General features: G+C 42.3%; 1 protein-coding gene across 3 annotated transcripts; it reads left to right on the forward strand.

Annotated features, from left to right (window-relative positions):
- TMEM41B (transmembrane protein 41B) lies at positions 45–25,885 on the forward strand. 3 transcript variants are annotated; one of them, XM_021062249.1, is made up of 7 exons: positions 45–374; positions 10,554–10,671; positions 17,995–18,066; positions 18,695–18,728; positions 20,110–20,214; positions 21,365–21,503; positions 24,070–25,885. In XM_021062249.1, exons 1-7 carry the CDS (start codon positions 254–256, stop codon positions 24,237–24,239), a joined length of 759 nt encoding a protein of 252 aa, XP_020917908.1. In that variant the 5' UTR covers positions 45–253; the 3' UTR covers positions 24,240–25,885. The 3 variants fall into 3 exon arrangements, with proteins under 3 accessions (XP_020917908.1, XP_020917909.1, XP_003129438.1); XM_003129390.5 differs by lacking the exons at positions 17,995–18,066; positions 18,695–18,728 and adding exons at positions 15,395–15,523; positions 19,005–19,098 and having other exon boundaries at positions 49–374; XM_021062250.1 differs by lacking the exon at positions 17,995–18,066 and having other exon boundaries at positions 47–374.

Genomic DNA, 26,114 nt, shown 5'->3' on the forward strand with positions numbered 1-26,114 from the left:
CTCGTCTCGCGGTCACTGGGCCGGCGCGAGCGCGCGAGGCTCGGGGGCGGGGCGGGGCGGGGCTAGTGCGAGTGGGCGCTGCGGCTCTCGGCGCCGCGTCACTGTGCTCGCCGGGCCGAGGTCGTCTCAGGTGAGGTGGTCGCCCCGGAAGCGGCTGCGCCTGTGCCCCTGGCTGTTGGAAGGCGCCCTCGGCGGAGTGCGGTTGTTAAGGGCGCGGCGTCTGCCCGCTGCCTCCCCCTTCCCCGCCGCAGCCATGACGAAAGGCGGAGTCGTCGAAAGATCGCAAACGGGGGCACTCCACGCGACCCCCGCGGGGGACAAGGCGGCAGGGACGCGGGGCCCCTCGGCCCCGGGCGGCGGAGACCGCCTAAAGGGTGAGTAGACCTGGACGCGAGAGCTGGGGCTGGCCCGGGGGCAGTGAGCGGAGGGCTTCGGAGGAGGAGGGACCACAGCCGGTCCCAGGCATTCGCGGACGCAGAGGCGGCCTGGTGGTACCCAGGCGCCGGGGCAGAGGGCGTGGGGGACCTGGGCTGCGGCCCTTCGCACCACGAGGCCGTCCTAGCAGCTTCGTAAGTCCTTTTTCAGTTGAATTCATGCCTTCTACAGGCATGACACCGGCTTGTTGACGCTCAGGGAGATTGTAAGGTGGATGATATTGAAGCGAGGCAGTGCGGGCAGGAACGTCGGCCTTCGTTGCTTTACTTTTGCAGATGAGGAAACTGAGGCCCAGCGTGGATATATGACTTGCAAGAGGGCACCAAGCCAGACTGGTTAAGTAGTGGCTAAAAGCAAGTGTGTAATGACGTCCAGGTGCCACTTCCAGGTGGCAGGAATACTTGGGTTTGAGTCCCTGCGCTACCACTTTTATGACTTTGTGCTTGTTATCCTTCAAAAGCTCAAAAGGTCAGTGTCCGAACTGTGCAGCGGGGATGATGATAGTATCTACTTAAGAGTGGTGCATGAATTAAACAAAATAATTCATGTAAAAGGTTTAGTGTAATGTTTGGCTTATGCGAAGTGAAGGCTAAATAAATGTTAGTAATTACTTTTTAAGCTAAGATCTCTTGTTCTCGAGGTTTGTTTTTGTGTGTGTGTGTGTCCCCCCACTGCCATCCTGGCATTTCTCAGGGCTTTAAATATTATTTTAAGCAGAATGTGTACCTTGAATGTGTTAATTCCATCTAGGCATAGAAGTTTCCTGCTTTTCAGCAGTTGAAGTGATTAAGCTCTTTAAATGCTTTCAAAGGCCATAAGCTTGGGGAGATCCTAACAAATGGCCATTAAGTTGTCCGCAGTTTGCTCACAGTGATGTGTTCTTCCACTAGTGATGGGTAGAGGAAGGGTCTTTTAAGAGTGTCTAGCAATATTGTGTCAACCATAAAGTATTGTCCTCTTTAAAGATATATTTATACGTGGTGTGGAGATAATGTTTACCATTCAGCTGAAGTTTCTTGAATCAAATGTAAAATGCATGAAACATTTAAGTGGTGTCGTGCAGGAAATGATATTTTATCTTCAGATAATTTAAAATGTCCCCAGTTTGATTTGGGTCTTTCAGCTTTATATATTTGGATGCTTTTCAGCCTTATAGACAGTAGAGCCAGATAACTTCAAAACCCAGAAATGAATTGTCAAAGTATAAATCCACTCTAAATGACAAGAGCCTTGAAGATGCAGCAACTGAGAGTGACAGTAATCCAAGGGTTTCCTGAAAAAGTATTTTCCAGATAGGACATCCTTAAAGATTATCATTTGGATTGGGATAGCAGTAACTTGTTGTATTACTTTTTTTTTTTTTTTTAATCCTAAACCTTGAAGAGTTATGCTGTGGCACAGTGGGTTGAGGATCCAGCTGCAGCGGCTCAGGTCACTGCGGAGATGCAGGTTGGATCCTGAGCCCAGCGAAGTGGGTTGCACATCCCCTGTTGCACAGCTTCGGTTCCTGTTCAATCTCTGCCGGCCCAGGAACTTTCATATGGTGTGGGTTCAGCCAAAAAAAGAAAAGACCCTGAAATCCCCAAAATGCCTTTACACTGTTGCATCTTATTTTATCATTAGAACAACACATTAGACACCATTATTTTTATGATGCTGTCAGGTGGCGTCTGTGGACTGTAGACCTGTAGGAAGACAGGGAAGAGACGTGAAGGCAGGCCTTCCCAGAGAAGTAGGGTTTAAATGAGTAGAGAGAACAGGAAGGGATACTGGGTGGGGAAACATGAGGCCTGAAGATTAGTGTTAACCTTTTGTGTGTGTCTATGAAGAGATAAACTTGGGAGTTCCTTTGTGTCTGCAGTGAATTAAGGATATTAAGGATCTGGCAATGTCACTGCACCTGCTCGAGCATTGCTGCTGTGATGAGGGTTTGATCCCTGGCCCGGGGACTTCCACGTGCTATGGGTGCAGCCAAAAAAGAGAGAGAGGCATAAACTTGTCAGGAGTGGAGGATTTCCAGTGAGTGGTAGAAGGAGGTAACTTTGGCCTTAGTTAAAATGGTGTCAGTATAAAGGGCTTTAAGTCTATAGGCAAAGGAATTTTTTTAATCCATCTTCTTTATTAATGATTTTTGGTTTTTTCTTTTTCTTTTCCTTTGTCTTTCTCTATTCTGTCTCTTTTTTTACTTAGTGTTAGAAATTCTCTTCTTGGGCAATAGACTTTGTGGCGCCCTTGCATGGCAGGGTTTACATTACCTGGCTGGTGATGTGATAGCATCAGTAATCACTTAGCAGCCAATTTTCCAAGGTATGAAGAACAGTTTTTGTTAATTGTAGGTGGTAACTTGGCAGTCAAAAAAGGATAGGTTTTGGAGTTCCTGTCATGGCTCAGTGGTCAACGAATCCAACTAGGAACCTTGAGGTTGCGGATTCGATCCCTGGCCTTGCTCAGTGGGTTAAGGATCCAGTGTTGCTGTGAGCTGGGGTGTAAGTTGCAGATGCGGCTCGGATCCCACGTTGCTGTGGCTCTGGCATAGGCCGGCAGCTACAGCTCCAATTAGACCCTTTTAGCCTGGGAACCTCCATATGCTGCAAGTGCGGCCCTAAAAAGACAAAAAGACAAAAAAAAAAAAAAAAAAAGGTTTTGGAGAAAAAAAATTGAGTAACTTTTGAGAAGTACACAGTGATAGAATGTTTCTATAAATTCCATAACACTTTAAATTTGTGTTTTTATTAACTGATAAATCTGTGTAACTTTGACAGGTAGTTATTGCATGTACCTTTGAAATGTCCTATACCTTACGTGCAGTTTGGTACACTTAGTGGGTTCCTTGCCTTGACTCTAGTCTGACATCTGAGGCCCACCCTGGGGACCACTGATGACTTGAGCAAGGCAGTAACACTGAAAGTGATTCTTGCATGATGAGAATGGGTGGGTAAACTTGAGAGGTGCTTGACCCAATCTGTGTGCCAAGGTGCCCGGACCAAGTGTTTTATGTTTTTTTGTGTTCTTTGCCCTGCTCATCTTTTACTACCATTTGATTTACGAGGACTCCTAGGGCCACATTTTAAAATACGTAGGTCACTCCCTTGTGAGCCGAGTGAAATGAATTTGATGGTTAATCATGAGCCATTTTAAAAAGTGGAAGAGAAAATAGCATTCTTAGCATGTAGTAGGGGGTGAGTATTCCTTGAATTGTATTTTTCAGTTGTATGTATTTTGTGTGTATCATCAGATCATGATATAAAATACATTGTTTATTGTGGAATGCATCCAAAGATATTTGAGAAATACTGTTTGAAGTTGGTTTCACTGCTCTTAGAAGATAGTATTGGTTGAACTTGGTAATAAATTCCTCTCAGATTGGTTTTTCAGGATAGATATGTGTGCGGGAAAGTGCTTGTTAGTGGGAAGAATGGAAGAGATTAGGTGAATGGAGAAGAGGTTATTCTGAGGGCAAGGTATGGAAGAAAGTGTGTTGGCATTTCATAGAGAGAGAAGGGGAAAGGGCAGGAGGAGGTATTTTCCTGAACAGACCTTGAGGTTGAGATTGGGAAGCTCACTAAAGTGTGGAGGCAGCCTCACTGGTTGAGAGTAGTGGGAAGTAGAATTAAGGGCTCAAGAGACTTGAAATAGCCCTTATGGAGAGTACTGTGAAAGGATTATTGTTATAACCTTAATTGATAGTAAGTGATAACCGTAACTGAAATAGAAAACCAGTGAACTTGTTTAGGCCAAGGGAGTGGGTGATTGACTTTGTCTAGCGGAACCTTTGGCCTGGAGGGAGGTTGGAAAGCAGATAATGGCCTAATTGAGCATGGGGATTAGCATGATGGAAGGGTTAGAGGTGAGCAAGTGCAAAGCACTGTCGGTGGGCAGATCTGCATGCTGAATAGCATGTGTATAATGCTGTTGGAAGGAGGCTTGGTGTGATAGGTATGCTTCGTGTCTAGGTGTTGAAGCATCATTAAAACAAGGTTTTTAATTTTTATCTCTGTTCACAACTCTAAGTGAATTATGTGCTAGCCTTTGGATTTACTTGAATTATACCTGAGAAGAATTCTTGAATCATAATAAGCAGCCCTCCGTATTTCCGGGTTTATGTGAAAGAATGGAGAACTTTAGAACTGACTATCGTTTAGTTTTATTGCATTATCATCTGTTTTCGTTTGTTTACACTGTGTTGAGTACAATGCTTACAAAAGTTTTCCTTCTAGGGAGTGAAAAAACAGGTACCGTTAAAGCTGGAGGTAAATTTTGTTCACCAGATGTCTATGTATTTCATCATCCAGCTGTAAGATAAATAGCAAGTCAGAAAGATGTTACGCAGAGAAGACTCAGAGTGGTGTTCTCTGGTCCAGTTAAATGTCTGACACCTTTCTCCCCTCAGACCTCTTACTTAGGACTGGTGAAATAATAATGGGAAGAAAAATATTAGTTAAATTTTAGCGCTAACCTGATAAATGTCTTATTTAATTTTTAATTTGAGGACTTTCACCTGTTGAAATCTTTAAGCTTATGTTTAGCTATGCTACAGGTTAGAAGACTGTAAACTCATCTTTTAGTCTTTATTAAATTTCTACCTGCTCTATGAATCTTGCTGTCCTCCAGTGCAGTAATCTCATTTTCCTATGAACTCAAACCCCCTTTTTGCCATTGCTTGGGAGTCTGGCTGATGATGGTATCAGCTTCTTAGGAGCAGATTGAGCAAAATGTTTCGTACATAATGAATGCTCAGCAGATAGTCCTACCCAGCTTTACATTTGAGTGCATTCCTTGCATAGTCAAAGTCCTAAAGAGATGTTCTAAGGAAGGAGAGGAGGAGCTCCCTTCATGGCTCAGCAGGTTAAGAACCCGACTAGTATCCATGAGGATGTGGGTTCAATCCCTGGCCTTGCTCAGTGGGTTAAGGATCCAGGGATCCAGCATGGCTGCAGGCTGCGGTGTAGGTTGCAGATGGCAGGGATCCCATGTCACCATGGCTGTGGTGTAGGCCGGCAACTGCAGCTCCAATTCGACCCCTAGCCTGGGAACTTCCATATACTGCAGGTGTGGCCCTAAAAAGGGGGGGGGGATCATCCATTCATTCTGTTCACATATATCTACTATCTACACGATGAAAAAAACCTCAAAACTAATGGTTTCAAAGAGTTTTTTATTTATTTCTTTTCTTTTTAGGGCTGCATCTGCGGCATATGGAAGTTCCCGGGCTAGGGGTGGAATTGGAGCTGCAGTGGCTGGCCTTCGCCACAGCCACAGCAGCGTGGGATCCAAGCTGCATCTGCAACCTACACTGCAGCTTGCAGCAGTGCTGGATCCTTAACCCATTGAGCAAGGCCAGGTATTAAACCCACTTCCTCATCATGGATACTAGTTGGGTTCTCAACCTGCTGAGCCACAGCGGGAACTCCTTGAAGAGTTTAAAAGATGCCAAAATATTAAATTATTTGTATCAGTCTTTGTACTCTGAGCCTGATTCTAGCAGAAAAGTAAGTGAAAAGTGAGGGCTGGGCAAGTTAATTCCAGATCGACTTAGAAGCAGTCTATCTTTCAGAAGTAATAGGACTCTGGGAGTTCCCACTGTGGTGCAGCAGGTTAAGGATCCGGCGTTGTCTCTGCAGCAGCTCTGGTCGCTGCTAAGGCACAGGTTTGATTCCTGGCCCCAGAACTTCCATATGCCATGGATGTGGCCAAAAAAATTTTTTTAACTTCATGGTTCACATACTAGAACTCAATAAACACTGTCTTTTAAAAAGCATGCTTTCATAAACAAGTATAATTTATATTTAGTATATTAAAGGATTAATCTAAGCAGTTGTTTTGTAGAAATTATGAGTTGATTGTTAATGGTTATTAAAGTGCTTTGGAGATATACTTCACACTATTTTGTTGCTTAAGACTTTTTTAAAAATTGATAGCACAATCTCCTTGGGCCTCTATTACTTAACCAAAAAATAGGTAGCGTAGGCCAGATTGCTGCTTCTTTAATATGCCGTCCCCTGAGTCGTTTATTAAGATGCAAATTCTAATCTAGTGGGTCTGGGATGTTGGCCTGAGGAATCCCTATTTCTGACATGCTCCTAGGCGAAGCCTATTCATGTAGTTCACAGACTCTAACTTCAGCATCAAATTTAGTAAAATTCAACTAATTCAGATGTAACATACATAAAACTGCCGTGGAGAGATAAGGCATAAAATGAGGTTTTACTTAGTTAAAACTTTTTTGGTTGAAAGGAACACAAGTCACTTTAAATGAGTACAAATAAAAAGGGAGGTCGTTTTAAGAATATGAGACAATCTCACTGGTATCCAGGAGCAAGAAATGAATTCTAGCCGGGCTTCAAGGGAAGTGGAAAATTCGAAATCAACAAGCAGTTTAACAGTATCTTCCATTTCTGTTCTCTGGGTTTCTGTTCCAGCCTCTCCTCTTAAGAGTTCCCCTGTGGCTCAGCAGATTAAGGATCTGCTGTCACCACTACAGTGCCTGATGTGGTGAGGGTTCAGTCCCTGGTCCGGGAACTTCCACATGCCACAGGCACAGCCAAAGGGGAAAAAAAGCATCTAACCTCTCCTCTCACATTTTTCTAGTACATGTCTTTGCCTTGCTATGTCCTTTGACTCTGGCCTTTGCTGTTTGATCTTTTGGCTTCAATCAGGATCCACCACTGCTTTGATAAGAGTGTCTCTTTTTCTGGGTATGAATTCTTAAGAGAAAATTTGGACAAAGCCCAGATCCCCAGGGTCTTGCAGGGAGGGAATTTAGGCATTATTTTTATTGTATTGTGAAGCCTTTGGGAGGTTCTAAGCAGGGAAGGTGCCACGATCCAATTTTCTTTCTTTTTTTTTTTTTGCTTTTTAGGCCATATGCCACACCCATGGCATATGGAGGTTCCCAGGCCAGGGGTTGAATGGAAGTTGCAGCTTCCAGCCTACAGCATAGGCACAGCAATGCGAGATCCAAGCTGTGTCTTCCACCTACACCACAGCTCATGGCAACACTGGATCCTTAACCCACTGAGGAAGGCCAGGGATCGAACCTGCGTCCTCATGGATGCTAGTCAGAATTGTTTCTTTTGTTGTTGTTGTTGTTGTTGTTGTTGCTATTTCTTGGGCCGCTCCCGCGGCATATGGAGGTTCCCAGGCTAGGGGTTGAATCGGAGCTGGAGCCACCGGCCTACGCCAGAGCCACAGCAACGCGGGATCCGAGCCGCGTCTGCAACCTACACCACAGCTCACGACAACGCCGGATCGTTAACCCACTGAGCAAGGGCAGGGACCGAACCCGCAACCTCATGGTTCCTAGTCGGATTCGTTAACCACTGCGCCACGACGGGAACTCCCAGAATTGTTTCTGCTGAGCCACGACAGGAACTCCTTCTTCTTCTTTTTTTTTAAATTGAGGTAAAATTCATACTACAGAAAATTAACCATTTTAAAGTGTGTAAGGGAGTTCCTTGTGGCACAGTGGGTTAGAGATCCAGCATTGTCAGTGCTGTGGCTCCTCTCACTGCTGTGGTGCAGGTTCATTCCCTGGCCTCGAACTTGTGCATGCTGCAGGTGGGGCCAGAAATACATAAATTAAGTGAACAATTCAGTGGCAAAAAAAAAAAAAAAAAAGAATTTGATCAGCCAATAATGAATTGTTTCTTCGAGGGTCATCCTTAGGCCAGTTAGCCTTTGGGGTTCTGGAGGGTAGCGTATTGGAATCACACAGTGAGAATAGGGCCCATGAGGTTAGCGTCTTTGAGGGATGGGGGAGACAGGGAGGGTGACAGGACCATAGAAAAGGAACATTCGGAGAGCAAACAGAAACACCTAATACGCTTTACAAATGTTCCTGAAGAACGATTCCCTAAATTAATGGAGTCCAGGCAGTCCTATGATTTCATTTAGGATGTTTCGTAAAGGCGTATATGAAAGCTACATAGGCATTAAGTTAGGAGAGGGAGGGGCATGGAACTGAAAATAGGAAGTCGTAATTATAGGAGTTTCTGTCATGGCTCAGTGGTTAACAAACCCGACTAGCATCCATGAGGACTCGGGTTCGATCCCTGGCCCTGCTCAGTGGGTTAAGGATCCCGGCGTTGGAGTTCCCGTCGTGGCGCAGTGCTTAACAAATCCGACTAGGAACCATGAGGTTGCGGGTTCGGTCCCTGCCCTTGCTCAGTGGGTTAACGATCCGGCGTTGTCGTGAGCTGTGGTGTAGGTTGCAGACGCGGCTCGGATCCCGTGTTGCTGTGGCTCTGGCGTAGGCCAGTGGCTACAGCTCCGATTAGACCCCTAGCCTGGGAACCTCCATATGCCGCGGGAGCGGCCCAAAGAAATAACAAAAAGACAAAAAAAAAAAAAAAGGATCCCGGTGTTGCTGTGAGCTTTGGTGTAGGTCACAGATGTGACTCAGATCCTGTGTTGCTGTGGCTGTGGGGTAGGCCAGCAGCTGCAGCTCTGATTGGACCCCTGGCCTGGGAACCTCCATATTCCTCGGGTGCAGCCCTAAAAAGCAAAAAAAAAAAAAAAAAAAAGAATAAGTCCTAATGATAGTATAGGTATCTATATGTTAACCCCTCAGTGCTGTCAGTATGGACAGGGGATGATGGTAAGTGGAGATGGCGCAAATGGAACAGCCACTCCTGCCTCTTCCCCAGCGAGACTACGGAAGTGTCTCAGCCTCCTCACTGTTGACTTCTTCCAGTAAAAACAGCCCTGCTCACTCCACTGCTTGTGGTGTCCTGGATCTCATTTTATGCTTTCATCTTGCATGTAATTTTTTTGGCTGCATTTACAGCCTGCAAAAGTTCCCAGGTTGGAGATCGAATCCACACCACAGCAGCAACCCAGGCTACAGCAGTGACAGCATCAAGTCCTTGAAACACTGCACCACAGGAGAACTCCTTGCATAATTTTTTTTTAAGATTTGTTTTTTAATTTTAATTTTTTAATTGAGGTATAGTTGATTTACAATGTTGTGTTAGTTTTGGGTATACAGGAAAGTGATTCAATTATAGACATACATACAGCCTTTTTCGGGTTCTTTTCCCATATAGTTATTACAGAATAATGACCAGAGTTCCCTGTGCTATATGCATATAATTTTTTGTGTGTTCTTTTTAGGGCTGCATCCTCAGCCTATGGAGGTTCCCAGGCTAGGGGTCGAATCGGAGCTGTATCTGCCGGCCTACACCACAGCCACAGCAACGCTGGGTCCAAGCTGAATCTGCGACCTAACACCAGAGCTCACGACCAGGGATGGAACCTGAGACCTCAAGGATACTAGGTGGGTTCATTACCGCTGAGCCACGGCAGGAACTCCTATGCACATAATTTTTAAAATAACATTAAGATTATCTTATTGGAGAACACAAACATATTGTCCCATTCTTGGAGTCACAGCCACCCAAACTTGGGGTTAACTATTCTGAAGCCCATGTTGCAAAGAGAAAGTATAACATTGACAGAAGCATTAGCAAATCTCAGGAGTCTTAGGACAGTTGGAGCAGTCGCCAAAGTACCTCATTTTTCCTGAGAGACCATTCTGCCTGTGCTGTCAGTTCCCACTGTAGAATAAAATGGAAAGCCGGTGATAGCATTTGGCGGAATACCCTCTTTTCCCCTTTGGCTTATCAACAAATCAATGCTACAAATTTTTTTTTCCCCAGTGCTTGTAAAATGGGTATCTCCCGGAAAAGAACCATTCCCAGTTAATAAACATTAAATACAGTAGTACTTTGGGGTTCCTGTTGTGGTTCAGCAGGTTAAAGACCCACCTGTTGTCTCTGTGAGGATGCGGGTTGGATCCTCTGCCTTGCTAGTGGGTTAAGGATCTGCGTTGCCTCAAGCTGTGGCACAGATCCCAGATGTGGCCTTGATCCGGTGTCGCTGTGACTGTGGGGAAAGGCTCAGCTGCAGCTCCGATTCAACCCTCGGCCTGGGGACTTCCCTGTGTGGCTGTGAAAAGAAGAAAAAAATAAATAGGGAAGTACTTAAAATTTAATGTTACAAGTATTTTGGCCAAAAAATGTGAACAGTTTCTTGGGAGCAAAACCTCTGAAGGAACTGGTTTGTTGGCTTGGAATTCTGTCTTCCTGTGTCTTAATTATCACTTCTTTTTTTCCTTTCAGAGAGAGCCTGTGCAGAAGCTGGGTCAGCAAGAATGTCTCTTCTTATACTGGTGTCCATTTTCTTATCTTCAGCTTTTGTTATGTTTTTGGTATATAAAAATTTTCCTCAGCTTAGTGAGTAAGTATCCTAAAAGAAAGGGGAAATGTCTAGCATTTATAGAGATGAAAGTGGATTAAAAGTTAAAATAATTTTAAGCACCAGAACTGTCATAGTGGCGGTACATCAACTCTCATGGCTTGTAGCAAGTTCTTACTGACAGTTATTTAAATCCCTCCTTCCAGACCTGTCTCCTGATTTTCTGTGCAAAGTTTTCCTAGCTCTGCTTCTCTAATTAAGGCATCTTTCTAATAGCTTTCAAACAGTTTTTAAAATCATAACTACTTTTCATTAATAAATAACATTTGTAAATAAATCACATTAATAAACGTATTGCATTGTATTTTTTAGTGCTAGTAGTGACCAAGTAAATTTATCTCACAGTTTGTAATAGATATTGACTTAGAGTTTGGAAAATACTGACATTCGTTTTCTTTGCTTTCTCTTCTTTTTTTCCATCCCTGTATTTCCCCTTCCTCCTTTTCCTTGTAATCAATTTTTGTCTTCTTCTGTTCATCCATTTCCTTCCTCATCACATCTCTTTTAATTCTTTTTCTCTTCCCTGTTTTATAGAAATGATATGGTTTGAATAGGTACCTTTCACCTTGTAAAAAGACTTGTCTGTCTAGTATACAACCACAATTTCTTAGCCAGAACCTTGGAGGTGAATGTGTTTCAGAATTTAAAACTTTTCTATTTTGGGAAGGTAACATGGCATAGATACTGTGTATTGTGTAGTACCTCCATTGGCATCCAGGGCAGCATCCCGTAATCTAATACATTAATATTTTTGCAGAGAAACCTGTATCATAAAAGCCTAAAAATAATTCAATATAGATAGGGTCAATTTTTACTGAAAAATTACAAAGAACTTTTGGGTTGTAGAACTTTCTGAATTTTTTTTTCTCTTTTTTGGCTCCTCTACTGCATGTGGAGTTCCCAGGCCAGGTATCAGATCTGAGCCACAATTGTGACCTGCGCTGCAGCTGCAACTGCAGCAATGCCAGATCCTTAATGCAGTGTGCCAGGCCGGGAATCGAACCTGTGTCCCAGGGCTCCCAAGACACCACCAGTCCCACCGCACCACAGTAGGAACTCCAGAACATTTTGAAATTTTTTTTTTTTTGTGAATAAGTTCTTTTGCATCATTTTTGGAAGCATTTGTTATAAGATTCCACATATTCGTGATCTCATGTGATATTTGTCTTTCTCTGCCTGACTTAATCGTGCCAGCTAACTTTTTTTTTTTTTTTTTTTTTTGTCTTTTTGCTATTTCTTGGGCTGCTCCCGCGGCGTATGGAGGTTCCCAGGCTAGGGGTCGAATCGGAGCTGTAGTCTCCGGCCTACGCCAGAGCCACAGCAACACGGGATCCGAGCCGCGTCTGCAACCTACACCACAGCTCACGGCAACGCCAGATCGTTAACCCACTGAGCAAGGCCAGGGACCGAACCCGCAACCTCATGGTTCCTAGTCGGATTCGTTAACCACTGTGCCATGACGGGAACTCCAGAACTTTTTGAATTTTTAGGGAGGATATTATGGACCTGAAACTTACCTTATGAGGACAAATTATCTCAGGGTTATTTAACCACAGTAATAACACCCTTGGTTAATCATAGGTTACATCAGAGACTACTAAAATGTGGATAGACTCTCCACCAGGACAGTGTAGTTTCAGCATATCAGGAAATTCCTATTGCCTCTGAATTTCTTTCATTAAAAAAATAAAATCTTACTCAAACACGGAAATAAATAAGTAAGAAAATTTTTTCATTAACTCTTCCTTATGCTTGAAGTTTTATAGTTAAACTTCTTTTTAATGAGAACATTTAATTTCTACTCTCTTAGAAAATTTAAATTATGGAATTACTGTTTTCGTTTCGTTCATGGTTTTCTGGTTGCTTTGACGGTCCTGCGTTGCTGTCTTACTCTCTTTCCTTTGGGATTTGATGATTTCCTGTGTTGCGGTGCTTTGATGCCTTTCCTCTCTCTTTTAGGCGTCGACTGTAGTTTTCTCCTTTGTTTATACCATGAAGCATCTGATACTCATAACAGGTTAATTTAATCTAATGACAGCTTTACTTCAAGCACAACAAAAACTACATTTTACATGGCTCTCCTACATTTGATATTTTTATGACATAATTGACATCTTTTTACATTGTGTATCTATTAACAAATTACTGTACTTCTAGTAATTTTAATACTTTTATCTTTTTTTTTGTCTTTTTTAGGGCCAAACCCACAGCATATGGAGGTTCCCAGGCTTGAGGTCAAATCGGAGCTGGAGCTGTGGCCTACGCCATAGGCACAGCAACACCAGATCCAGGCCACGTCTGCAACCTACACCACAGCTCATGGCAACAGGGGATCCTTAACCCCCTGAGTTAGGCCAGGGATCGATCCCGCATCCTCACGGATGCTAATCAGATCTCGTTTCTTCTGAGCCATGACAGGAACTCCATACTTTTATCTTTTAATACTTTAAATTATGAGTGACTTACCAACAATCGTTGTAAGATTATTCTAAATTTAACTATTTCCCTTTACCAGTTAGTTTTACATTTTCATCTGTTTTTCTGTTACTAATTAGCACATTTTTTTTTTTTTAGCTTGAAGAATTTCCTTTACTATTTATTTTAAGTCCAGGCTAGTGGTAATCAACTCCCTTAGTTTTTGTCTGAAAATCCTTTATGCTTGTTTTGCCGAAGGCCTTACTTTGGTCTCAAGGTTTGTAGGATTTGCTGGCAAAATAACCACTCTGCACTTAGTTAAGCAAAAATTAGAGAGTTTTTTGAATTAACAAAAGACCACAGGAGTTCGCTTCGTGGTTAACGAATCCGACCAGGAACCAAGAGGTTGTGGGTTCGATCCCTGGCCTGCTCAGTGGGTTAAGGATCCGGTGTTGATGTGAGCTATGGTGTGGGTCGCAGACTCGGCTTGGATCCCGCGTTGCTGTGGCTCTGGTGTAGACTGGTGGCTGCAGGTCCAATTCGACGCCTAGCCTGGGAACCTCCATATGCCGCAGGAGCGGCCCAAGAAAATGGCAAAAAAAAAAAAAAAAAGTCTACAGCTTACTAATTAAGAAAGAATGGTAAAAGATAGAGGTTGATACATAACCAAATTGGGGAAACAACTCCATCCAGATGCAGGCAGCGCTGGGACGTCTTTGAACAGCAGTCTGGAGTCCCGGGGGGGAGGGGCCTGGGCGTGCATCCACTCTGTGGCTGGACTTCAGTTTGCCCTTCAAAGGAGTCCAGCTTTTAGCACCAGGGCTTTCATTTTTACTGTAATACTTTCCTATACCTTGTAAATGCCTTGGGAGGAGCGTGTCATATTGTCATGTTAATTTTAGTATGATTTCATTTTATTTATTTATTTATTTTTGTCTTTCTGTCTTTTCTGGGGCCGCTCCCGCGGCATATGGAAGTTTCCCAGGCTAGGGGTCTAATTGGAGCTGTAGCCGCCGGCCTATGCCAGAGCCACAGCAATGCCAGATCCGAGCCACATCTGTGACCTACACCACAGCTCATGGCAACGGCGGATCCTTAACCCACTGAGCAAGGCCAGGGATTGAACCCAAAACCTCATGGTTCCTAGTCGGATTCATTAACCACTGAGCCACAATGGGAACTCCCCTGATTTCATTTTAGATCCTTTCTCATTTTGATGAGTAGGAAACAGAGGGCTGACTGAAGAGTTTCTGCTGTGGCACAGTGGGTTAATGGTCTAGCTTGTTTCTCTGCAGCCACTGATTCAGTCCCTGGCCCAGTGCAGTGGGTTAAGGATCCCGCATTGCCACAGCTGTGGCTCGGATTCTATCCCAGGCCCAGGAACTTGCATAAGCCTGACCCCGGAACTCTCATGTGCCTTGAGGGCGGCTGAAAAAGAAAAAATAAGAGCTGGCTGAAAGAGGGAAAGAAGATGGAGTGTAGATTAAGGTTGTTTTGCTCCCAGTCTGCTCTAAGAATTGAAACACCTTTATGCAGTAGGTGCCATTAGGAATCTTACATTTTGCTTCTTTCTCTCTGTGTATGAGATGCATGCACACCCCTATAAAGAGCTTTTTTAGTTTTAAAATTTATAAATGAGAAAACCCATTTTAAGTTACTTGCCATTTTTTGGGGACTTAAACAGCATTCTATCATTGTTCAGCAAAGTTAAATTTTATCATGTAAACAAATGGGTGTAATACATGTTAAACACAGGGTGATTATTTGAGGCTTTTATAAACAGAACGTTCAGTTCCGAACAAGGCACCAAATATAAAGTAAAATTAATAGAAGGTGGAAAGTGTTTTTATCTGAACTTTGAGTTGGGGTAAGATGTAAACTGTAAATTCATTAAAATTTTCGCTTAGGGTCAGTTGTAATTCATTGACGTCAGCTTATCATGAGGATCTCCCAAAATGGTGTTCGCTGTTGTAAATATGCTGACATCAGTGGTTCATTTCCTAATTCAAAATTTACTCCAGTGTTGGAGCAAATGCTTTTTAACCTTTAATTTGGGTCACCCTGAATTTTCATATGGATGACACATCTCATGCAATTATATTAAAGCATCAAAAAACAAATAATTTAGAGACCTTTGAACTTAAATGTTGTGAATTTATGTTCAACATATTACAGATCAAGGCGTCAAATCATTTTGGATAAAACTTCATGTTTTGAACTTGTCTTTGATATGAATTATCTTGGCAAATTTCTACTTAAAACTTTTTTCTCTTTAATTTTATTTCTTCAGAGAAGAAAGAGTGAATATGAAGGTTCCCAGAGATATGGATGATGCCAAGGCTCTAGGAAAAGTTTTATCCAAATACAAGGACACCTTTTATGTACAAGTACTTGTAGCATATTTCGCTACATATATTTTGTATCCTTTTAACTGAAGAATGTTTTCTAGTTTAAGAAAAATGCTTTAAGAGATCTGCTGCTCAGTTGTGCATAACTATTTTTCCTTTTAAAAATTAATACAGTATATGATTAAATAAAATGTTAAAAAATGAAAATGAAAATTTTTCACTTTCATCCTCTCTCCAACTCTTTTATTATTTCTGAATATTTATTACCAGTTCTTCTGTTTTCTGCTTATTTCACTTATAAACATTTTCCTTTCCTTTGTATTATTCAAGATAATAATTTTATTTAGGATTATTTTATTAGTTAATTGTTTTTTAAGAAAGTGTTTGTGGTGTATAGTGGACTTACAGCGTCCTATTAGTTTGAGTTGTACAGCACAATGAATCAGCTTCTATGTGTCTCCATGCTTTTCTCCCATAGAGGTTATTACAAACTAGTGAATAGAGGTTAGGTTATTACAAACTAGTGAATAGATCCCCTGAGCTGTACAGTGGATTCTCGTTAATCATCTCTTTTATGCAGTAGTGTATGTATGTTTTTCCCAACCTCCCAGTTCCTCCCTTCCCGCAGTGGTCTCCCCTAGGGGAACAGTAAGATTGGTTTCTAAATCTGTGAATTTATTTGTTTTATAAATAAGTTCTCTTGTATCCTTTTTTTTTTTTTTTGTCACTTTGTCTTTCTAGGGCCACACCTGCAGTATATGGAGGTTCCCAGGCTAGGGGTCAAATCAGAGCTGTAGCCACCGGCCTACACCACAGCCACAGCAACTCGGGATCCAAGCCATGTCTGCGACCTACACCACAGCTCACGGCAGTGCTGAATCCTTAACCACTGAGGCCAGGGATTGAACCCACAACCTCATGGTTCCTAATCGGATTTGTTAATCACTGAGCCACAACGGGAACTCCGTCTTGTATCATTTTTTATTAGATTCCACATCTAAGTGGTATCATGATATTTGTCTTTCTCTGTCTGACTCACTTGACCCAGTGTGATAATGTCTAATGTTCGCTCTCTTGTGGCACAGCAGGTGAAGTGTCCAGCATTGTCACTGCTGTGCCTTAGGTCCAGACTGAAAGTAGAAAGAGGGTGGTTTTCAGGGACTTGGCGGGAAGGGACTAGGGAATGTTATTTCATGGGAATAGGGTTTCAGTTTTGCAAGATGAAAAGAGTTCTGGAGGTTGCTGGCACAGCAGTGTAATAGTACTTTATGCTACTAAACCATGGTCCTAAAAATGGTTAAGGTGGTAAATTTTCTGTATCTTTCAACAGAATTTTATTTTTGGGCTGCACCTGCAGCATGCCAGGGATGAAACCTACACCACAGCAGTGACAATGCCAGATCGTTAAGCCACTAGGTCACCAGGGAACTCCTAGCAGAATTTTTAAAAATTAAAGAATCTTAAGCAAAATGAAGCAAATGTAACAGTATATTAAGTTTGTGGGGATTTGACTATCTAAAGGAATTATTTCACATTGTTTCCTTGAAAACAGTAATTTGACTGTGTGCACCTTTGGGATAAATCTTTTTTTTGTCTTTTTGCCATTTCTTGGGCCACTCCCATGGCATATGGAGGTTCCCAGGCTAGGGGTTGAATCGGAGCTGTAGCCACCGGCCTACGCCAGAGCCACAGCAATGCGGGATCCAAGCCGTGTCTGCAACCTACACCACAGCTCACGGCAACGCCAGATCCTTAACCCACTGAGCAAGGCCAGGGATCGAACCCTCAACCTCACGGTTCCTAGTCGGATTCATTAACCACTGTGCCACGACGGGAACTCCATGGGATAAATCTTAAGGACAAAAAAGATTTGAAAGAAATCTTAAACTGTTTTCAGTTGTTACATTGTTCTGGAAAAAAAATTTTCTTTTGGCCATGCCTATGGCATGTTGAAGTTCCTGGGCCAGGAGTTGCACCCATGTGACAGCAGCAACTTGAGCCACTTCAGAGACAACACCAGATTCTTAACCTGAGGTGCCACAGTGGGAACTTCTGGAATTTTTAAATATGTAAAAAAAAAAAATTTTTCAGAATAATACCAATATTTTTTTATATATATTTAATAGTATGTAAAGCAAATAGCTAATTATGCCTATGACATTAAGAACCAGGATTTTCAGGGAATTGCTTGGTGGCTCAGCAGGTTAAAGATCAGGTGTTGTCAGTGCAGCGGGCTTGGGTTGCTTAGTAGTTGGCATGGGTTCAGTACCTGGCAAGGAACTTCCATATGCCACAGTCAGAGCAAAAAAAGAAGAAAAAAGAAAAGAAAAGGAAATAGAGAATTCAGAGTTATCGGTATATATGGCCATATACTTGAAGCTGTATGTATTTCCACATACATGGAAGTGGCTGAATTCATCAAAGAAAAATGAGGCGAGAGTGGGTAGCAGAAGGTTAGAAATCCCAGGCTTGAGCGTGGGAGGAGAGCTTCAGGTTCTTAAGCTACTGAGCCACAACGGGAACTCCTTATCTTTTTTTTTAGGGCCACACCCACGGCATGGGATCCAGTTGGAGCTATAGCTGCCAGCCACAGCCACACCAACGCCATGTCCAGGTCACGTCTGCGGCCTACCCCGCAGCTCATGGCAATGCCAGATCCTTAACCCACTTAGCAGGGCTAGGGATCAAACCTGCATCCTCATGAATACTAGTCAGGTTCTTTACTGCTGAGCCACAATGGGAATTCCTTTTTTTTAATGAGTAGTAAGTTCAGGTAAATGTCTAAAAGTTAGGGAGTTCCCTGGTGGTCTAGTGGTTAGGATTTGCTGCTTTCACTGCCGCAGCCCCAGTTCAGTCCTTGGTCTGGGAACTGAGATTTCTCATCAAGTCCCTGCATGCTGCAAGCCAAAAAAAAAGGTTATGTTGGAAACAGTAACTTTTTTTTTTTTTTTTTTTTGCTTTTTTTTTTTAGGGTCGCACTTGCAGCATATGGAGGTTCCCAGGCTAGGGGTCAAATGAGAGCTACAGCTGCCAGCCTACACCACAGCCACAGCAACGCCAGATCCAAGCCATGTCTGCAGCCTACATCACAGCTCATGACAATGCTGGATCCTTATATGTACATGTACCTGTATTTCCACACAAATATTGTTTCCTAAAAGCATTAGAGAAGCATATTATTTAAAAGATTGAAGACGTTTTTGTTCTCTTTTTTCATTTTTTCTCCCTTCTTCTCCCCACAGAGTACCCAGTTCCTCTCTGTCTGGTACATGTTGGGTATCTGTCTTGGTTTTTCTCTTAGTAACACACTCTAATCAGCATTGATTTATGATAATGTTGGTAAAAGTTAAGCTTAAAGCTGTCTATTAACAACTGAGGAGTCATGTATTTTTAAACTTTGGATGTAATTTTACTTAATTTTTTAATACTGAAATATGGATATAATCTTATTAACGTGACAACTTCTATATTTGATTCTTTTTCTGGATTGTTGGATTTGTCATTTAAAAATTAATTTAATTATGTTTTAATCCTTAACTTAGAAGTTAACAGCTTGCAAACATTTGCTATTCCGGGCTCTATATTCCTCAGCATACTCTCAGGGTTTCTTTATCCCTTCCCACTGGCCTTATTTCTTGTTTGTTTGGTAAGTATATAAAATGAAACTGGGAGGCTGGGGGAAAAAATACCTTCAAATAGAATGATGGGAACGATGAGGCATCCTAGTCCCAAGAGTCTCTGGAAGCCTCCAGTTACTCGTTTTAAGGGGCCTTTAGCGTTAAAGTAATGTCTGTTAAGATATTACTTTAGGAGATTTATAGTTTGTTTTTTTCTTGAACATGGGTATGACACACTGAATTGCATGTATAGGTTATGTTTTAGCCTTTGCTGCCTGTAGTGTTTTGTAACTTCAATAGTCCAAGAATGTCGGTGGGCACAGTGAGTGAGATCCCAGGCTGAGGGTGGTATTTTCAAGTGTAGCAATTGAAAAAATACTAGCTCTTGAGGTTTTATTCATAAGCTCAAGGCTAACATTAACTATTTGGATATCATCACTAAGTTTAATCACAAGTGCAGGTTTGTTGTAGCTGGCCTCATTTTAGTTATAATTTGGTTAAAGAGGCTGGTGCCATCTTGAGCTCAGCCGGTGCCCCTCTGATAACTTAACGAGTCTCTCTTGCTTTAAAAGTAATAATAATAGGAGTTCCCGTCATGGCGCAGTGGTTAATGAATCCAACTAGGAACCATGAGGTTGTGGGTTCAGTCCCTGACCTTGCTCAGTAGGTTAAGGATCCAGTGTTGCCGTGAGCTGTGGTGTAGGTCACAGACGCGGCTCGGATCCCATGTTGCTGTGGCCCTGGTGCAGGCCAGCGGCTACAGCTCTAATTCGACCTCTAGCCTGGCAACCTCCATATGCCTCGGGAGCGGCCCTAGAAAAGGCAGAAAGACCAAACAAACGAAAAAAAGTAATAATAATAATAATTTGGTGAGAGGAAGGCCTGGGTGGATTCTTGTTCTCTGCACAGGAGATGTCATCGTGCAGAGTCTCCTCCCCATACACCCACAGAAGGGGCTAGTTGAGCTTTGCTGTAGGCGATTACGTCCGTATGAGTACGATGGACAAGGACAATGCTCATGACTTCTTGTTGTTTTCTAGTGTTCTGGACTCGGTGCCTCCTTCTGCTATATGCTCTCCTATTTAGTTGGGAGGCCAGTGGTGTACAAATACCTAACAGAGAAAGCAGTGAAATGGTCACAGCAGGTAAACATGTGCTTTTAAATTATCTCGGAACACTTTGGCTGCTTAAGAAGTCAGTTTGTATAATCCCTGTGTACATTAACTCAGACTCGGGGCTTTAATAAAAATGATCTTTTGAGCAAAATAAAATCAAGTGGTAGGCAAATAATGAATGTTAATACTTTGAGATAGGAAGGTTTTGTATGTAGAAGAGTAACTGGTAATGCTTCATTCCTGGTAAGTTCAGTAGAGCAGAGACGTCAGAGGGCCGACGTAAAGACACCCCCGTGCTTAGACACCTCAGCTGGTTTATGTTGATACACCGCGCGGTCAGTGGTCTCCGAAAAACCTGCACCAGCCAACTTTTTAATGCATTTCATCAGCGGGCAGAAATCTTCCGTCAGGACCTCCACAAAGACGTTAGCTCTACTAGCATAGTGTTGCTAAGAAAAATCTGTTTTTATGAAGAATCAGAAGAATTTTAGAAATCATCCTACCTTACCTCTTTTTTTAAACGGATTAGGAAACTCACAGAAATCAAGCATCCTGCTTAAAATGATAATGACTATCTGTAAAAGAAGATCCAGAGAGTTCGCTGCAGATGGCGCTCTTCTTTAATGGGCCGGATGTTTCTGTGGGCTTGTTTAATCTCGTTTATCAGTGATGAATGAACTCACTCACGTAAAGTTCATTATAATCACAAAAACGGTTTTTTGCTTTTGTCTTTTTAGGTCCCCCTGTGCCATATGGAAGTTCCTAGGCTAGGGCTCAAATCAGGGCTGTAGCCACCAGCCTACACCACAGCCATAGTAACTCGGGATCTGAGCCATGGCTGTGACCTACACCACAGCTCACGGCAACACTGGATTCTTTAACCCAAGTGAGGCCAGGGATTGAACCCACCTCCTCATGGATACTAGTCCGGGTTCATTACCTCTGAGCCACAACAGGAACTCTTGGAGGCAAGGTCTCTTACTGTGCTATACTAGCCCTTTACATATAGGAAGTTAAAAGCATTAAAAAGTCGGTCATTTGCTATGTATCTTACATATAGTTATACATTTAATTTTGCCTTTTTAGGTTTATAAGGATTTGAAGTAAGGTGTTCTATGTTAAGCAGTTTGTTTTCAGGACGGACCTTATCTTGATCCTCATTTGTTTTTTCTTGTGACAGGTTGAACGTCATAGAGAGCATCTCATTAACTACATCATATTTTTGAGAATAACACCGTTTCTGCCTAATTGGTTTATTAATATTACGTCTCCTGTGATAAACGTGCCGCTGAAAGTTTTTTTTATTGGCACTTTTCTAGGTAAGGCCTCTAGTTCTCAGGCTGTTAGAACGCGTTTGACGGAGACGGCTAGGCCAGGTTTTTGTGCTCTTTACCGACATGCCAGCACTGTGTGTAAATGGTGGCCACAGAGCCTGGCCTATGTAAATAGTTGCTCAGAGATGTTTGTTGGTTGTGTTGATTTAAATATTTTTTGTTACTTTTTAAAAGTAAGAGCACTGGATGTTTTTTATTTTGTATTTATTTATTTTTTGTCTTTTGAGGACCGCACCCGCAGCATATGGAGGTTCCCAGGCTAGGGGTCTAATTGGAGCTGTAGCCCCTGGTCTACACCAGAGTCACAGCAACGCCAGATCCGAGCTGCATCTGCGACCTACACCGCAGCTCAGGGCAATGCCAGATCCTTAACCCGCAGAGCAAGGCCAGGGATGGAACGTGCGTCCTCATGGTTTCTAGTCAGATGTGTTAACCACTGAGCCACGCGGGAACTCTGAGCAGTGAATGTTTTTCAATCATGCAGAATTGAGCAGCTCTCTCAGCAGAGATAAAGAGACAAAGATGCCTTTGAATAACTTCTCTTTTGTCTTGTAATCAAGTACTGAAATATTGAACTTCAATTTTCAGTAGAAAATCGATCCTATTTTTCTTTTTATTGACATAGTATTATGGGCATTACCAAAAGTACGGGGGAAGGAAGGCTCAGCAAACGGTTCTTATTTTCAAGGAGCCTGCACTTAATTTGGAAATTAATCAGTGGACATAAAGATTCTTTCACACACACACACATTTTGCTTTTTGGGGCCACACCCATGGCATATGAAAGTTCCCAGGCTAGGGGTCAAATTGGAGCGAAAACCAGCAGCCTACATCACAGCTGCAGCAATGTCAGCTCCAAGCCGTGTCTGTGACCTACACCACAGCTCACAGCAACGCCACATCTTCAACCCACTGAGCGAGGTCAGGGATTGAACCTGTGTCCTCATGGATCCTAGTCAGATTTGTTTCTGCTGCACCACAGCGGGAACTCCCACTTATGTATTTTATAAATTCTGATAGTTGTTTAGTAAGAATATTCTACTTGCAAATTTAATTTGAATTGTTTAGACAGCAGCAAAATGCACAGATTCCTCAGGTATTGCGTGTCTGTTAAATTCAAGCTTTGAGTTAATAGTTTTTATTACTACCTATAGAAAGATTCATAGACAAACTTAAAAATCTTAGCTAATTCTCAGTAAAACTGGGGAAAAAATTTAGCAGGATTAATTTTGGATTTTGTAAAAGCATGTTAAATTTATAGAATCAGAAGAGAGAATTTTATACCTGTCTCTTTATTTTACAGATGAAATACCTAGAGCTAAAGTTAACTTCAGACTTGGCTAAAGTACTTTTTTCAGTTTATTCTGGTTTTTAATAAAATGTGGTTGTTCCACCATGTTGTATGAACTGCTCTTTTTACCCATGTATTTTTGAGTATCTTTCCATCCCCCCCCCTTTTTCTTTTTACAGCTGAACCAAGTTCCAGGTCCAGGGGTTGAATCAAAGCTGCAGGTGCAGCCTGTGCCACAGCCGCAGCAATACTGGGTCTGAGCCGCATATACCCCAGCTTACACCAGATCCTTAACCCACTGAGCCAGGCCAGGGATCAAACCCACATCCTCACAGAGACCACGTCAAGTCCTTCACCCGCTTAGCTACAACAGGAACTGCTATCATTCCATTTCTGAATATCTCCTGCCACTCGTTTTTATCCAGGGTGAATGAGCATTTACTCTGACTTATTTTCAAAGACTTAGAGTATTTCCAGGTTTTTATTATTATAATGCTTTGATGAACAACCTTGAGACGTGGTCTTTGCTCATGGTACATTAATATTTCTTAAAGTTGAAATTGGTGGGTCATAGCACATTATTTTTTTAAGGCTGTTGATAAATTTTATAAAATTATTTTCTGGGAACTTCCCTTAGACTTTTAAATTCATTATCTTTGTTTTTGTTTTGTCTTGTTTTTTGCCGAACTTGTGGCATATGGAAGTTCCTGGGCCAAGGATCGAATCCAAGCTGCAGCTATAGCCTGTGCCACAGCTGCAGCAACACCAGATCCTTAACCCACTCCACTGGGCTGAGGATTGAACTTGTGTCTCAGAACAACTGACTGGAGCTGCTGCAGAGACAACCCTGGATCCTTAACCTGCTGTGCCACAAAAGAACTCTGAAAGATTGAATTTTTTATATGGAAATAAATCTGAGGAGCTTTAGAATTTCCAAAATGTGACTGACTGTATTCTTAGAAGAAATTTTATACTCATAGAGGAGTTCCCATTGCGGCTCAACAGGTTGAGACCCTAACGTAGTATCCATGAGGATGCAGGTTCATCCCTGGCCTCGCTCAGTGGGTTAAGGGTCCTGCCTTGCTGCAAGCTGTGGTGTACGCTCGACTCCTGCATAGCTGTGGCTGTGACCCCTGGCCTGGGAACTTCCATGTGCCACAGGTGTGGCCCTAAAAAGAAAAGGGACAAAAAAGAAATTTTTTACACACAGAATTTTATTTTAAAAAATAATTGTTTTTTTGCCATGTTTTTATTTTTTAGGAGTTGCACCTCCCTCCTTTGTTGCGATTAAGGCGGGAACAACACTGTACCAGCTCACAACTGCGGGGGAGGCGGTTTCCTGGAACTCGGTGTTTGTTCTCATGGTCTTGGCTCTGCTTTCTATTCTGCCAGCCATCTTCCAAAAAAAGCTGAAGCAGAAATTTGAGTGAATAATCATCTGGTTTTTAGTTTTCCTGTCGTCGTCGTTGTCCTCATCTCAGAATTGGCAGGTTTCTGTGTTAAAATCACTTCTCTAGTCATTGAAACAAGGAGTTTGTAAAGTAAAATTTCTTATCAGATGGTTAACATGATGCATTTAAGTGGCAAAGGAGAGAAGAAAGTAAAGGTGGAGTTGGCATACCCTGCAGAGAGCCGTCAGTAGTCACGGCCATCTCCTGAGTTCCTTTGCCAGGGGCGGCTGTAGAGGAGAAGCGTAGCGGCCTGGCAGGAAGTTCTTGGCCCGACTGATTAACTCAACTTAAAATGTTCTGTGGACTGGCCGTACGTGCTTACCCTTGACCTGATCATTTAATATGTTTCTATTCTGTACTAATAGCTAAAGTAGGAAACGCAAATAGAAAAGCGAAGACACCGTGTTACTGTTCTGTCGTCAGGCGACTTTGAGAGCGTGAGCTGAAGAGCCAAAGCTCAAGAGCTGCACCTTTCTTCCTCTCTTTACCTTTGAGGTGATAGGTTTGTTTGGCAGCTGCATCTTAGTGGACTGCTGAATTTGGAAAAGTGTCGAGTTATATCTGTTGAGTGAATTTTTATCTTCTGTTCTGGATTATCATGGATTAGTCTGAAATTTAAAATTCTGACCAGTCTATTTTCATCTTTTTTTCTAACTTTCACAGTGTTCCCACTGTGCACATACAAAGTGGTAATTACATGGTGATTGTATCGTGTTGGTGTTGGTCGTTTATATTCAGATGGTACTTTGTTAGGCAGCCCCTCTGTGATCTCAAAGGGGATCCAAAGAGCAAACCTTTGAGAGTTCACAGTTTGTAGGGTTACATGAATTATATTACTTTACATTTCGAAACAAGCAGTGGCAGTACAGCACTTAAGAGGTTGAATATAGTTTATTTGTTCCAATGACTGTAAAATTTACCTCATTTATTTATTAGGCTGTTGTTAAAATATGTATTATGTAATTATCCTTTTTATGCATGATACATAAGAATGCCTTGTTTTATTTCTGTTAATGGCTTTTTTGTTTGGGGCTGCTTTTGATGACTGCAGTTTCCCAATTTAGTGTTTTTACTTTTTATATCTCAAAAAAAATTCTCATATGGTAACTAGCATATTTAAACAGTCCTGGAAAAACTGAACAGCTGTTTGCTGCTTGCTGAATGGTACCCTCAATTCCTGGGTTCTAGGACGAAAAGTACTCTGTCCCTTTAACTCTCACCCAGGACTGTCATGTGGAAAAGTGCTTTAGCTGCGGGAGAAATCCTTGTGTGTTTTTACTGTGGGAGCTATGCTCATCTGCAAAGCCTGTTTCTACTGCATAATGTGGACTGATTATTTTTTCTATCACAGTATTAACAAATGGATTTATTGTAAATACAAAGAAAATATATTAATATACTATTCTTATGTCACCTGGCCTTTTGTGTGAAATTATTTATTGTTATTTCTAGCAAGGTTTTCTTCCTTTCTTACTGACCAGAGACTGAGGGATAAAGCTTTTGTTATTTTTACAGAGACTTAAAACATAACCTTTTTGGGACAAAGCTCACTAATTATTACTGTATGAAATGTAATTGAGTACATTTTTATCAAGTTTTAAAAATAAAAGCGTTTGGACTCAGGAGCAGCTTCACTGTCGACTCCATCCCGTGTGTCCTGGACTTACTCTGGTCTCAGAGTACTTTCCCTGCCCTGATCAGTGATCTTTTCCCTTTGCTGAGTGTCGCTGCTGTTAGAAAACCGTAGCCGCCCCTCAAGGCGGGTATATTTTCTTCTCCCAAGACAATAGCCGGCCTGTTGTCGGCTAAGAAAGCACCTCCATCCCTTGCACCCTAGTCGCAGGTAGTGGCCTG

The sequence above is a fragment of the Sus scrofa genome, chromosome 9 (genome assembly GCF_000003025.6).
Source record: "Sus scrofa isolate TJ Tabasco breed Duroc chromosome 9, Sscrofa11.1, whole genome shotgun sequence".
NCBI classification, from domain to species: Eukaryota; Metazoa; Chordata; class Mammalia; order Artiodactyla; family Suidae; genus Sus; species Sus scrofa.

Bases quoted from the DNA above. Each gene is read 5' to 3' on its own strand.
- TMEM41B (XM_003129390.5), top strand. From the start codon at position 254: ATGACGAAAGGCGGAGTCGTCGAAAGATCGCAAACGGGGGCACTCCAC. The intron at 15,524-19,004 runs GTATCCTTTTAA...AGAAGTTAACAG, and splicing joins TATTTCGCTACATATATTTT to CTTGCAAACATTTGCTATTC. The intron at 19,099-20,109 runs GTAAGTATATAA...GTTGTTTTCTAG, and splicing joins CCTTATTTCTTGTTTGTTTG to TGTTCTGGACTCGGTGCCTC.